Here is a 15,437-nt window from a genome sequence, read left to right on the forward strand (position 1 = left end):
ACTCATCTATGAAGAAACAATTAGTAGCTAATTTAGAAGAATTCCTGCAAAACAAAATGTCTGAATTGTATACAGCCTGAGGTCCAGGAGCTCCTTAGCGTACTAGCAGAGGACTAAATCACCTGATATTATTGTATTGCAACAACTGTATGCTCATATTTTTTGACATGTATGTTACATCATACAAATGCTAATCTACTTGAGTAACACGTCTCACTCCAGGACGCCAGCATTTTATCTTAACACAGTTGTTGCAGCTTTGTTTGTTCCAACCTATACTGAATGATAGGTCGTCTTGACGTTTGTTTTTTTCTATTTTAAAAAGGTAAGGAAAAGATTTCTTTGCACTCAAAGCTTTGTTTTTTTCATGTTGAACTGAAGAAGTCAAGACAAAAAAAAAGAAGAATTTCATGAGCGAAACAACCAGGTACAACCAGAGGGGTAAAAGCTGTTTCCCACAAACAGATTCTGACATTTCAGAGAACCAGATATTCTCGGTTTGCCCCGAGTATATTTCACAGCTTTGCCTTTGTACACCCTCCCACACCGCCTACAACCCCCACTATAGGGAGAACAGATCAAGGTAATTCGCTGGGAGAATGGTTCCTCTTGACATGAATGGCAATGGAGCCCCCAAAACTCCAAATTCAGCAGTCTCTGGAGTGTAGGCGCAGGGTACGAACAACACAACGCAGCTGAGCTCTGGTGAAGAAAAACAATCATGTACTACTCTTTACCACTTTGCTGTAAAATCAAAGAACCTTTGATTAAATTTATCACAAAATCAGAGTGTGCACAGTGCAGATTAGTCTGGGCATCATTAACAGTATAAATCAAGATAAAATCAATCAGATGACTGACAGAAATCTAATCAATTTTACATGAGCATTTGCTTTTTCTTTTTTTTTTTTTTTTTTTTTTTTTTTTAAGTTGTGAACGTTGTGGGGTTATTTGATTTTGATACCTGTCACTTTCTTTGACACTTTGCCACAGTTCACGATGAATAATTTAAATTTGTATTAATAAAGCCATTATTCATGGAAATAGACTCGACTGAAATGTGACTGATTACTCTTAAAAGGTAGGCAAACACTTTGAACAATACTAAAAATATGTCGAATGAATATGGATGTGGATAAAAGATAGAAAAGATAGTAGAAAACTGTCTTTAAGAGTATGGAAAAAAGGTTTAGTTATGATGTTAAATAGGGGTGTAACGGTGCACTTATTTGTATCAAACTGTTACAGTTTGGGGCCTGCAATACAATACAGAGGTGTACTGAACAAATACATGTAGCCTATTTGAAGAATGCAAACATTCACCTTAAAGGAGTGATATTTTGCTTTCTTAAATGGAATTATGCATTTTAAAACATTACCCTGTGGTCTACATAAACTGTAAATGCTATGCTTGGGTCTGAATTCTTCATTAATTCAACTCCACAGGTCCATCTTCAACCCTATTTCTGAGTAATGACACCAGAAAGGTCATTTTGAGCGCTGGCCCTTTAAATGCACATGACCCCGCCCCCTCCAGGTTGTTGACTGTGTTGCTCTGTCCCGTTCAACCAACAACTGAACATTTTAGGTAATTGGCTCGAAGTTTGGGCATATTTTCAGTATGGACTACAACTGCTGCGGCTGACAAACAATTATGTCATACTTGGAGAAATGTTTGTCGGAAGTCTTGACCTTATATGTACAAATGTCGTGATGTAACTAGTTATAAATGTAACAAGTTAAGAGGGAATTCAAACGGTTTGTAGAAATACACTTGATTTTTGTCAAAATGAATATAAAGATAGTTTTGCAGCACCTGGAGGGTTCAAATTCAAACTTTTTGAACTATTAGGGTTCAAATACACAAATAAATGTACCAAAAACTAATGACAGTGGGTTTAGCTAAATATGACCCCTTTAATTTTCCACACAAACCTTGAAGCAGAATGCACAGAATATGAGCAGGGTGGCTGCAAGTGGAACCCATATGCAATATTTGATATCCCAGACGGACAGCCACATGGACCAGCATCACAGCTCAGAGTAGTGTCACGGGTACAAAGCCAGAGTTGGAAGACCCTCCGTCTTCTCTAAGGTCTAGGATTTGGGAGCATTTCGGATTCCCTGTCAGTTATGTCAATGGGGAGAGACAAGTCGACAGAACAAGAGTGGCGTGGTGGGGATTGTTTCATGAAGGCTGGTTATTGGTTAACCGGTTATCGTTTTGTTTTGTTTTTTTTAATGAAATTGGTCTCCTTCACCACACCAAAAACGTATCGAAAATGTATCGAACCGAAGACCTCTATACGAAAAACGGACCAAACCGAAATTTGTTTGTAACGTTACACCCCTAATATTAAACCATATATCTGTAAAACTCTAAATCTGATGGAAAAATGTAAATAATATTTAATTCAATTTTTTATTCTAATTTCTTAATTTTTATCAATATGCATATAAATACCAACTTTATTTTTTTGTCATTATATTTTCATTCTTCATGTGTTGGTGGTGTTTTCTCTGCACTTGCTTGTTGTATGTTGCTGCGGTGGAATAAATCTTATCTTATCTTATCTTATCTGGGGTCTGTTAGAGCTAGAAACTCAAATAAAATGAAACAAATCAAGACTAAATGAGATCATCTTTCAGAAATCTTGTTCATTCCCAGAAAAGCGATGCAATAATATGTAAAAACTGTTTCCCATTTAATTAGGCAGAGTGAAACCAGAACCAGAAATACCTGGCCTCTGCAATTGGTGAGAAATTTATCTATACCTGCGGCACAAAAACTATGTGGGAGCTGCAGCTATTGTATAAACATCAAACAAACTAAGGTCTTTATCAATATTTATACCAGGAGGACTAATGTGATCAATAGCTTCATTAAGTGTTACATCCCTCTTCTTGTCATCACCTAAATATATCCTTGCAGGGGTTTTAATGTTTGAATAAATCCCAAAAACAAACAAACAAAAAAAAAAATGTAGCATGTGTTGATGAATATTTTATCAGTATCTGCTTTAACAGATAATATGCAGACCTCCTTTTGAGACGTTACAGCTGAATAATTCAAATCAATGTAAACAATACATTTGAGAGTTGCCTGAGAAATGCATTTATCATATCATAAAAAGTATCAATGTGCATAAACCTTGTTAGTACCATATCTGCTCATTCCTTTCATTTCATTCCTCACCATGCTCCTCTCTTGCTCTCAGGTATTGACCTTTGAAGCCAATTTCTGCTCTTTTTTTCTTCACATACTTGAATTATACCCACAGAATTTCCTGGACAGGCTTTTTTTTTTTTTTTTTTTTTCACACCTCACACTTAAGTAAAGGTTGGAAATGAATCAGTACCAAAGTTGCTTTAAGCTTTCAATATATCCAAGGTCTTAGATTTCCTTTCCTTTTCTGAAATGTAAAGGTGTTCATGTAAGATCTCTTCAGTACATTTGTGTTCAACATGGTTCCTATAGTAGGTCTATTCAGGTTTTTGTTAGAGGACTGAAACTCTAATGTCCCTCTGCTTAACCCATAAAGACCCAAACATCCACTGTCGACCAAAATCATCCACTGATCTAAACTGTTTAACCCTTTCATGCATAATGGTCACTACAGTGGACAGTTATTTTACAGCTGTTCTCTTGTATATTCATGGATTTTTTTGTTTTAGTTCCATATCAGCTAACACAATGGATCATCCCATACACTGACATTCATACTGTTACTATAACTTTAATGTTCTTGATAAACCTGATCTGCAGTAACATGTTTTGAGTGTAAATCAATTGTTTGTTATTATTATTAGACTGTAATTAACAGTTTTTTTTAACAGTTTTTTTTTTTTTTTTGCATATTATCTCCATAAAGTGTGTAATAACTAGCATTAGAGTATGTAAAAATGACAAAACATCAGATTAACAGCATTAAAAAAAAAAAAAAAAAAAAAAAATCATAGTTTTCACATGTCAGTATGTCAGTAAATACATGTTTCTTTGTCAGATCCAGCATTGAAATGTGATTCAACAAAACTCATAATAAAGACAGTAGAATATCAAGGGGAGCCTCATTGAAGTTCCCCTTGGCAAAGCAAATTTGTTCAGCACAAAAAGGCAGCCAGACTACCATTCTGCTGTTAGGATGCTGGACAAGACAGGTTAAAAAAAAAAAATTCCATAGTTTTCACAGAGTTTGTCAGTAAATACATGTTTCTTTGAATCAAAAATTAAACACATGGTGTCTGGCTGAGTGGACATTTTTGCAACTCCATGAAAAATAGGTTCATAAAAAAAAAAAAAATTCCTCGCTCATGACTCCCTCTTGTGGTCACATAAATCTCCAGGCCTGTCGGTGTAAATAAATACTCTTTATATCTCTACAGTCCAATAAACTGGCCTCTTTGGCAGAACTTCATAGCTATTCATTTGAAACACTCTAGAGGTAAATGTCATTACCTGTTTTATATTTGCCAGTAGAAAAACTACATAGCCCCTTTAAGATCTGATCCGTTATGAATGTATTAATGAAAGATAAAACAAAATCTGTCTTCAGTTTTTGAACTTTTGACTTTAGTGTTTGTTTGGGCTGATATATTGGATCATTTTAGTATTCAGTAAAATGACACTATGTGAGTTTAAAGGGATGATTTGGTGGAGCATCCTTTCACAGATCTGAGGTCTGAACCTGACTATACTCTGCTTTCTGTTAGATTGCCAGAAGCCAAAAACAACAGGTTGCAAAAGCTTTTTATATGATCCACGGTGCAAAAATCTTTATCTGACAAGTAACTAAAGCAGCTGAACAGAGTGGATTAAAAGATCTAACTTTTGCCTCTGAGATGTATTAGAATGAACACTTAAAGGGGTCATATTTTGCTAAACCCTCTTTTATTAGTCTTTGGTTCATTTATTTGTGTATTTGAACCCTAATATTTCAAAAAGTTTGAATTTGAACCCTCCAGGTGCTGCAAAGCTATCTTTATATTCATTTTGGCAAAAATCAAGTGGATTTCTACAACTTGTTTTAATTCCTGCTTGATTTGTTGCATCTATAACTAGTTACGTCACAACATTTGCATATATATAAGGTCCAGACATCAGAGGAATATTTCTCCAAGCACGCCATAATTGTTGATCAGCAGCAGCGGTTGTAGTCCATACTAAAAATATGTCCAAACTTCGAGCCAATTACCTAAAATGTTCAGTTGTTGGCTCAAAATGACCTTTTTGGTGTCATTACTCAGAAATAGGGTTGAAGATGGACCTGTGGAGTTGAATTAATGAAGAATTCAGACCCAAGCAGAGCATTTATAGTTTATGTAGACCACAGGGAAATGTTTTAAAATATGTAATTCCATTAAAAAAAAAAAAAAAAAAAGCAAAATATCACTCCTTTAAGAAAAGTGCACTCAAACAAGCAACATGGAACTTGAGTAAATGTAACTAAAAACTTTTCTAAAATGTTCACTGAATATGTTAATGCTCACCCCCTGCTCTTTGAAAGCTTCCCACAAATACCGTTGTTGAAAATAAATTGCACAGCATGTTTTTAGGCTAGCCAGATGTGGCATATAATTGATACATGGGTGTGCATATGTGCACTGAGCCGTCTGTCTGTCAGTGAAGGCCTTCATGTCAGCTGTCTGCCAGTAATTTTTTTTTTCAGAAAAATCAGCCCCATCTGCCCAACCAGCCTCACATCAGGCTCTGAAATAATCCGGCTGACGAGGCAAGTTTTGTTTTTTTTAAACATTGTATGTTTCCTAATTCTTTTCCAATTTGAATACAAAACAGACTTTATTAATGGAATGATGTTTCCAGTGCCAGCTAGTTAAGGAGGGTGCGCCAAACCTCCAGCAAGTAATTATTCTGTCCCTGTTACTGCAGGAGTTTGGACGGCTGCCATCTCAATGGTATTCTTGCCATGACCCTTTGTTTTCTTAATGGTAGTACTGTTTAATGAATGGTTGCACAAGTGTTTTGTTTTTTTTACCCTTACTTTTAACTAAAGGACGCTCAGTAAAACAACAAATATTGGTCAACATATGCATCAAGACAATACAAGACAATTTCCCAACACGTTCTTCCTACACACCAGCTCTTTAATATGAGCAGTAGGCTTCTCAGTTGTGATTAATCATTTATGGTGAGACAATTTGATCAATCAATCTCATTTACACTCTAGAGATTATTGAGAGGTGACCCTCATTTATAATGACATCGAGTTGAAGTCACAACAAACCTAGGAAATACTGACACAATACCAGAATTTAACTAAAACAAGCAAACAAACTAATAATAATAATAATAATAACAATAATAATAATATACAGTCATGTAAAACATTTACCAGAAGAGGTTTGGAGGTTTGCAGGTCTTATACTGTGAAAATTCATCTTTATTAAACTCTGTGATGTAAAATAAAAGCTGTGGAAACATGCACTTAATTCCACAAAACAAAATATGCTGAAACACTCCCAAATTTTAAAGTCTTTATGATAGAATTCAAAAAATATATTCAATCACTAGAATTTATCTTGAACAAAAAAAGCACAAACACTGTCAATTTATAAGAAGTTCTTTAAAATGGGCTGATTTTACTCTCCGTTGTATTTTTTTTCTCTTTAGATCTTTATATTTTAAGTTATTATTATTATTATTATTATTATTATTATTATTATTATTATTATTATTATTATTATTTGTCTTTTCTTCTTTGTGTCTGTAAACCTTTGCATTATGTTAATTTATTTATTTGGAAATTTTTTCTTTTTGACATCTTGATCCTTGTTCAAAATTTCTATGTGTTTTGTATACATATATATTTTCAATAAAGTTGGAAATTAAACAAATAAAACTTCATTCCACACAAAATAAACCAATCAGAAAATCCTTATCTTGTGATGGAGTATAGGAGAACCAATCATATTTAAGATAAAAACGCGTTAGCTCCGCTCCTATCAGGTGCTAAAAATTTGCCGTGAACATATTGGTAAAATCGCTCAGAAAAGTGCATTCATATAGCGTGAGTACATCAAAACCACAGAGTATAGACTCCAATTGAGAGAAATGTTCCAGAAAAGTGGATAGATTCTTGTTTTGGAAACTTTTTAAAGTTTATTTTGTGTCTTTTTTGATGTGTTCGGAAAAATGTTGTTGCTAACTGTTAGCTAGCTCTGTGTACATGTGTATGAGAATTTATCCGGTTAGCTTTGCTTAATTTATTACATTAAAACAGATTGGTTAGCAGTTTTTTTGAAGAGCAAAAATGTAGTCATGTGTCCAGAGTTGGTGTTTTATTTATTTCATATGTATGCTACAGTGTGCAGGCTAATAGCTAATGCTAACAAGCTGGTCATTGCAGAGCTGGAACATGGTATAAACTGTGCATGCATGTTCCTGTATACATTTACAGTATCTTTATGTCAATATCTGATCCCAGACTCCATGTAAGCTTATCTTTGTTTAGCCATTCAGAACACTTGCTGATGAAGCGAGGCGGTGGAGTTTTGCCTCTCAGTGTAATATGAGTTGTTTGAGGCAGACACACAGAGAGGAAAAAAAAAATCCAATATACACTCTTTGTTTTGCCATCACTCCATTACAGAAATCTTTAATATGCACATGTAAATGGTATAGATGTAACTGTAACTGTTAAGATGTAGGATGTTTAAGATCCAATTTCTACAAAAGTAAAAAGGTTTATTGAATTTTAGAATAGGCTGCATTTTGATCCATGAGAAAAATGAAGTGAAATTAAAGAAATATTTCAATGTTCCAACCAATTCAAACTCAGTAGATCATGTCAGATGAAATTAATATTATTTGACTAATTTCAGACATGCTGTCTAGATGCGTACATAAAAGATCCCACAATCCTCCTTGTTGTCCCAAGGATTTTAACACAAACATATGGAGATTCAGCTTTTAACCACTGTGGTCCTGGTCTTCAGAATAATCTACAATAAGATCTGAAATCACCTAATTGGAGGGTTTAGAAAACTCAATATATGCCTTTTCAGCTTGGCTTTGATTTGAGGTGTTAAGTTATTTATTGTCTTGTTTTGATCATTGTATTTTCTTTACCGTTTTTGTTCAATTTGTATCTAAGATTTGTCTGTTTTACCTTTTACTCCATTTTCCTCCTTTCTACCTGCATTCTAGGATTTTTAAGTCATGCAAACCTGTCAGTGTTGCTTTGGTTTTTCTTCACGAATCACTTGAGCTGCATTTTATATGAAAGGCGTTGCATAAATAAATAAAGTTGAAGCCGAGGTTAAAATCCATCTAAGCAATGAAGTGCATTTTAAAGGTATTGAGGTCATTTTCCAAGTGGGGGCTTTTAAAATAATAAGAGACAAGTCTGTCATGAAGAGGAGACCACTTTAGATTCACTGCACTGATGAACTTCAAAGATGAGTAAACACGTTAAAGCAAATCAATATGTGTGTGTGTGTGTGTGTGTTCCACAGGGACATATGTGACGCAAGTGACGGCCACGGATGCAGACGACCCGACGTATGGAAACAGCGCTAGAGTTGTGTACAGCATTCTCCATGGACAGCCATACTTCTCTGTTGACCCTAAAACCGGTAACGTATTTAATCTGATTTTTTTCCGTTAACAAACATATATGATTAGTTATCTTTTATGCATAACTGGGGATTTAATTGAGGCAATTATATCATGAAATAAGGTTCAGTTGTGTGTCAAATGTCCCTTAGAAAGTCAATGCATTGCAATGACAAGCGCGAGCATATATTAATAAAACAAAATGAAACAAAAAAAAAAGAAATGACCCCTGGGCCATGCGGAATCACTGGGCCACAAAAAGATATGTCCTCTCCAGCTGAGATTGTGAATTATTTATTTGACAGGTCTGATATAAAAAGGTCAAACTAAATCAAACCCATCCCTAAATGAAGCAGCACTGCCATCAAGTATTCACTATTATCCAGAAGTATCAAACTATCATGTAAAACATACAGAATATATGTTCCTGTCAGAAAAAAAAGCTGGATAAAATTGTCAAAAGTATAATTTATTTCAACTACTATGGCTCTAAATATAGTCGATTTCAGGAATGCAAGAATGTCATCACTTTTTGCAATGGATCAAAATGTCAAGTAAACCCATAAACTGTCTGAGTCTTCACATCGGGATGTGCCCACGAAATAAAGTGCTGTCTGAAAACCTGCAGTGGCTTTATGAATCTCTGCTGCAAGGATACTGAGAGCAGAAATCAGTGACAGCAGCCAGCATTTTACAATTACAGAAAAAAACAAATAACGCTATAATGCATGATGTTTGAGCATTAATATTACCATATGGTGATTTTTTTTACCCCCCTTTTATTCTACGTGCATGTTTTAGGAGTCGGTGGTATAATCTGTGGAAAATGACAGTAGAAAGGTTATGGAGTGGCAGCAGGGAAGTGTGGCAGATGACTGAAATACCTCCGAAGCAGCAGTGTTTGTCGGTAGTGGGCTGCTGTTGGCTTACTATCTGGGACAGTTCAAAGCATATGAAAATAGGTTCATACATATCACACAGGCAGATGCGCTGGAATCTGTTGCTGATTATGCTGCTCATCCCAGAGCTTTACAGGGCACATACTGTGACTGTATTTCAAACTGACGCTGGAAAAAAAATCAAACTGTTAAAGTAAATGTTTGCCCTGCTGGGTGTGAGTCTATCTCCAAACGCACATCAACAAGCGAGGAACAAACACAGAGAGGGGAAAAGGGAAAAGGGGTGAGCGAAGGGAGGGGGAGGTGCATGACAGCCAAACCCAACCCTCCACCCACCACCCACCACCCACCTCCTGTGTTAAAATTGATGACAGGTGAACGTAGTATTTGATTTTAGGTTTGCACGTGTTAGGAATTTGTAGATCAAATGGGACATCTTCTCATCTCCCCCATAATAAGTGGAATAAGAGGAGGGGAAAAAATTGCACCTATGCTGCCCGCTTCCTTTTAGCTTGCCAACCTCCTACTGACCCAGCTATTAATCTGCAGTACAAACGCTCTCTGATCTCAGGGTCTCTGATCCTCAAGTGAATCATTATATGGCTTCACCAGAGTTCCCTATTGAATGTCAAGTGTCTCCAGTTTGTGGAATGACCTCTATTTCAGCCTTGGTCAGAAGCACATGTGCAGCATCTTCCTGGGGAGTCATTTTGAATGAACTCCTTAGCTGAAGATATACTGTGCATTTTGAGGTAAATTGCACATTTGGCACTATATATTTCATGGAATTTTACACGCCTCCCTTTTTTTTTTTAATTTTATCTCTCACTATCTCTTCCTTTTCCTCTATTTCTCCCACCTTTAGTATCTGTATTTCACATCCATCTCTCTCTCTTTCTCAACACCAGGGGTTATAAAGACAGCCTTGCCCAATATGGACAGAGAGGTGAAGGAACAGTACCAGGTATTAATCCAGGCCAAGGACATGGGGGGCCAGCTGGGGGGGCTGGCCGGGACCACCACCGTCAACATCACCCTCAGCGACGTCAACGATAACCCGCCCAGGTTCTCCAAAAGTGAGTGCCCTTTTACATTAAATGCCTGCTCAGTATAATGACTGTTTATTGACTCAACTTTCATTTTTATGGAATAATAATGATAGAGATGACCTTATGCTAGTTCACAGATTTTATGACTTCAAAACAAACACCAAGCAATTACAAGAGTGCATGGGGGTTTTCATGATAGCTTTTCTTTGTAATTGGTTTTCATTATTTGTCATTGTGCGCTGTTGCAAGCAAAGGTCTGTTTATTTAGCATGATTGCATCTGCAGCTACAACTCCTGGCAAATAAACCCAGATTGGTGTTTTTTTTTTTTTTATGCTTGTGGGGCATCCTTCTATATTTAGATCTGGTACGAGCACGAATACGAAGCGCCAGGGATTGACTCAGTGTATTTAAAATGTGTATCTTATCCAGTATTTTATATAAGCTGCAATAGCAGATTAATTTGATTGTAGTGTTCAGCAGGTCACGTAGCTGCAAAATAAATAAATGTAAAAATAACATCGCTGCAAACTCACTGATCTGTGAAAGCTTTTAATCAGAACATATACTAAGCATATGCGTTAGACTGTGTGCAAAACGGATTCTGTTCCAAAGCAGCAATCGTATGACAAGAAAGCAAAAACCCTGCTGTGTACTGCTGCAGTCTTTTCGGGTACTGTGAGGCGACACTCGGTGGTCTCCTCTGAATGTAAATACAGCCAGTCAGACGGTCAAGCTCCTTCAGCTTAGAGGAAAAGATGATATTTCCATAATGCTGTCACAGCACAGAGGTGTGGGCCAAGTATGATGGCTCCTCTGCCCTGCCCCAAATCCCCTCTTTGTTGTCTTTACTTTTCCATATTTACACAGCTTACAGGCATAAAAAAAAAAAAGTGTCATGTGGTCATATTAGAAGAACTCATCAGTTGATTTCGTTTTTGTAAAAAAATGTTGCTTCATTGTTATGTCCCCTTGTAGGAAAACTGGGACAAAAACATGCCACATGAAGAATTTTAAGGTTAAAATGAAAGTGATTTATTCAGAGCTAATACAAATATTTTCAATAAAATGTGGAAAGAATAAGACATTGTGGTTGTGCCAAATAAAATGCAATCAATAAATCCGACCTTACCGCCAGAATGAAATGCCATTTCACTTTTTTGAAAACTATGTAATTTCAGTGTATGTGAACCAAAAACTGATTAAATATGTCAAATGTTAGGTGCATGTGGGTCACCGCTACATTCACGACCACATTTCTCAGATGCAATTTAACAGCAGAACGAACTGTTTTTTTATTGTTAGTTTTTTGCAGGCCTGGGCAATAAATCTAATTAATTCAACCATTAGAGGTTTTGCTTTCTGAAAGTTATGAAAAGTGCCCAAATTGCAAAATGGAGATTATTCTACAGGAGAAGTTTTCTGCTAAAAAATAATAAATAAATAAAATAAATAAATCCAACCTAATTGACTTTTGTAATATATTTACTCCGCATTTCTCCTGTCACATGTGGCTGTTTCAGTAAAAAACAAACAAACATATATATCTATAGATAGATAGATAGATAGATAGATAGATAGATAGATAGATAGATAGATAGATAGATAGATAGATAGATAGATAGATAGATAGATAGATAGATAGATAGATAGATAGATAGATTTTTTTTGGTCATGCTTTGTCTTCTGTTCACAAAATTCCAATTAAAAATGTAAATCATCCATAATACTGGAAAAAAATATATATATATATAATTTTTCATCCATATTTCCCAGGTCTAGGTTTATGCACAGACAGCATGCATAAACATTGAATAAAGAAAAAATATTTGCTGCATAAATAGCAATATTTCACTACAACCTCAATCTTTTCCTAAACCTAGCCAAATGTCTTTAATAGTCTGCTATTACAGGGACAATATTGAGTAAACCAGCTGGAGAAAATAAAAAAAAAAAAACACTGGAAAATACAATGAAGCTCTCAAGGTTTGGTCCAAATCTCAAAACTAAGACTAAAAAAATTGTATAAATGACTTACATGGCATGAAAGTAGAGTAATAAAATCTCATCTATGTCACATCTAAAGGAATCTGAACAGTCACCGGTAAATACTGCTTTCGATTACATATCTATTCCCTGTACCTGTGGGAAACACCTAGGGTAGAATTTCTACAGCCTGAAAAAAACATCCAAGAAGTAGCTGCAGAAGTTTCATGTCCTCTCAGACCACATGAATTATAATATGCTAAAAGGGAATTAAGGAATATTTTGCTCTTTGTTTCTGTCACTACCTGCCTCAGAGGAAGGACAAAAACAAGGAGACCACACAAGACTCTTTAAAGTATAAATAAATATATTTAAGAAACTAAATTAAATAAGCAAGTCAGTTCATCAGTTGTAAGTGTAGTGGGTGGATGTGTATGGAAGTGCAAAGACTAAAGACAAATTAAACTAACAAAGGACACAGATTTACCTGTTCTGGGTCCTCTAGATATGATGAAACCAGCTTAGAAACTCAGGTGTGAGCCAATCCTCCTGATAAGACCACACCCCAGGTCTGAGCAACAACTAAAACAGGACCTGGACTTGAGTCAGGACACCGACACAGTTCTATTAACAAATAAGCACTGCAGCTTTAAGCCAATGGGCAAACGTCCCTGTATCTTACTCACATGTTCTATCAAGAACCAATAACAAGTTGAATTTGCAAGATTGTCAGGTTCTGCTGCTATGTTGGACTCCTGTGATGTTGATGTAGCACAGGGGTGTCAAACTCATTTTAGTTCAGGGGCCACATTCAGCCCAATATGATCTCAAGTGGGCCGGACCAGTCAAATGATAACTGTGAAAAAAGTAAAATTAGATTATGATCAGGTTTATATCTACAAAATTTTCCTTAAAAATCTGAATAACATGAACAACTTGAATTGTCTCAAGAAAAACAAGTGCAATTTTAACAATATTATGCCTCATTTTATAAGTTTACCTTTTTCACATATGCATTATAATTTACAAAACATTTAGTAACAGGCAGAATATTGTTAAAATTGCATTTACTTTTCTTCAGACATTTCCGTTTGTTCATATTTGTTCAGGTTATTCATATTTTAAAAAAAATAATAAAGTTTGCTAATCAAAACATTTTCATGTAATTTAACTTTTTTACGCTAATAAAATAAAGAGAAAATGTGGGGTTGTCATTATTTATAGGTTATTCTGATAATATTTTACTGTTCTGACCCACTTGAAATCTCGTTGGACTGTATGTGTCTGTATGTGGAACCTGAATTAAAATGATTTTGACGCTATTGATTGTTAATATTTTCAGTATAATTTTTGCATTTCACAAATTCATCCTGTGGGCTGGATTGGACCTTTTGGTGGGCCGGATTTGGCCCCCGGGCTGCATGTTTGACACCTGTGATGTAGGATATCCATCTCCCAATAGAAATCGGTGGTACTTTTACTGGGGGAGAACTCAACTAATTAAATGAAAGTCCATATATGACTTCCTATCAGTGCTCAGTAGGAACTATGTTAATATCTGCAACAATTTCCATGTTTTAAGCCACTAAAATGTGGCCTATTATAAGAAGAGGTAAATTTGTAATATTTCCAAAATTCATCAAAACTTGAAAAATCATATTCATTTTCATCGATTTGTTTTTATTAGTGGTTTTTGTATTTTGACATCCAGGTGGGGTTGGTATGGGGGTTGCCATTGTTTTAGAGGGGGGGTTGTACTTTATGTGTCATGAAATCTTGTATCATAAAATATGAATTTCTTCCTTTTTTTTGTATTGTAGTTTTGGAGATGCACAACGAAAATAAATGTCAAAAATTATTTTAAAAGAAATTGAAAAATCTAAATGTGAACAACCGCCTCCTTATGTCATCACGAGCCTCCTGCCCCCCCCTCCGCCATAATACTCCGTAGGTAACGCCCCCCTAACCTCATCTTTATCCTCCTTGTCTACCCCCCACACACAAAAACCAGACCGGGATGGACCTCAATGACAAAGACCGGGGTGGGGGGTGTTGGCAGTACATTTGCCGTTGAGATAACATACTTATTGTAGGAAAGCAGCAAAAGCAGCGCTGGAAACAAACTTTCTTCCGATATGGATACTTATACATTATGAGGAATAACACTGACTAACGCCCCCCATTTGTGCCTCAGCGCCCCACTCTCAGCTCTTTCCTTCCAAAACACCCCTGGGGGACAGTACCGCCCCCGTTGAGAAACACTGATTTCTAAATATATCAAAACTGTGAACACAGTTTACAGACATTGTCCCAAGGAAGCTACATATAACATTTGAAATGAATTTGACCAGTAGTTTCAGAGAAGATGTTTGAAGAAATTGCTAATGACAATAACAAAGACAATGACGAAGATGATGGAGATGACACCGACACATTGCCTTCACAATCAGCCAGCGAGCTAAAAAACATACATTAAAATGCAGTAAAGCAGGAACAGCGATCCTGTGAGTGCATGCTTCAGCACAAACTTACGAAATTTGTCTCACTGTCTAAATCAGGGGTGTCAAACATGCGGGCTGCGGGCCAAATCTCACCCGCCAAAGGGTCCAATCCGGCCCACGGGATGAACTTGGATAGTGTAAAAATGACACCGAAGATATAATAAACCATGAGTGTTGAACTAGTTTTAGTTCAAGTTCCACATACAGACTATTGTGATCTCAAGTAAAATAATAACATAATAACCTATAAATAATGACTCCAAATTTTCTTCTTGGTTTAATGTGGAAAAAATATCATGTTATGCCGATGAATAATGACAACTTACAAATTTTCTCCTTGTTATAGTGCAAAAACTAACATTAAATTACGAAAATATTTACATGAACAAATTATCCTTTAACAATAAAATGAGAACAACCTGAAATGTCTC

The 15,437-nt window shown here is 35.8% G+C and overlaps 1 protein-coding gene across 1 annotated transcript in view; it reads left to right on the forward strand.

Moving 5' to 3' along the window:
• LOC115411554 (cadherin-12-like) overlaps positions 1-15,437 on the forward strand; it is a 316,867-nt gene that overhangs the window by 194,797 nt on the left and 106,633 nt on the right. Inside the window, exons 4-5 of the mRNA XM_030123742.1 lie at positions 8,473-8,592; positions 10,380-10,547. Of these exons, the coding sequence (XP_029979602.1) occupies positions 8,473-8,592; positions 10,380-10,547 (288 nt within the window). The remainder of the gene's footprint in view (positions 1-8,472; positions 8,593-10,379; positions 10,548-15,437) is intronic.

Source organism: Sphaeramia orbicularis, chromosome 20 (assembly GCF_902148855.1).
Source record: "Sphaeramia orbicularis chromosome 20, fSphaOr1.1, whole genome shotgun sequence".
Classification (NCBI taxonomy): domain Eukaryota; kingdom Metazoa; phylum Chordata; class Actinopteri; order Kurtiformes; family Apogonidae; genus Sphaeramia; species Sphaeramia orbicularis.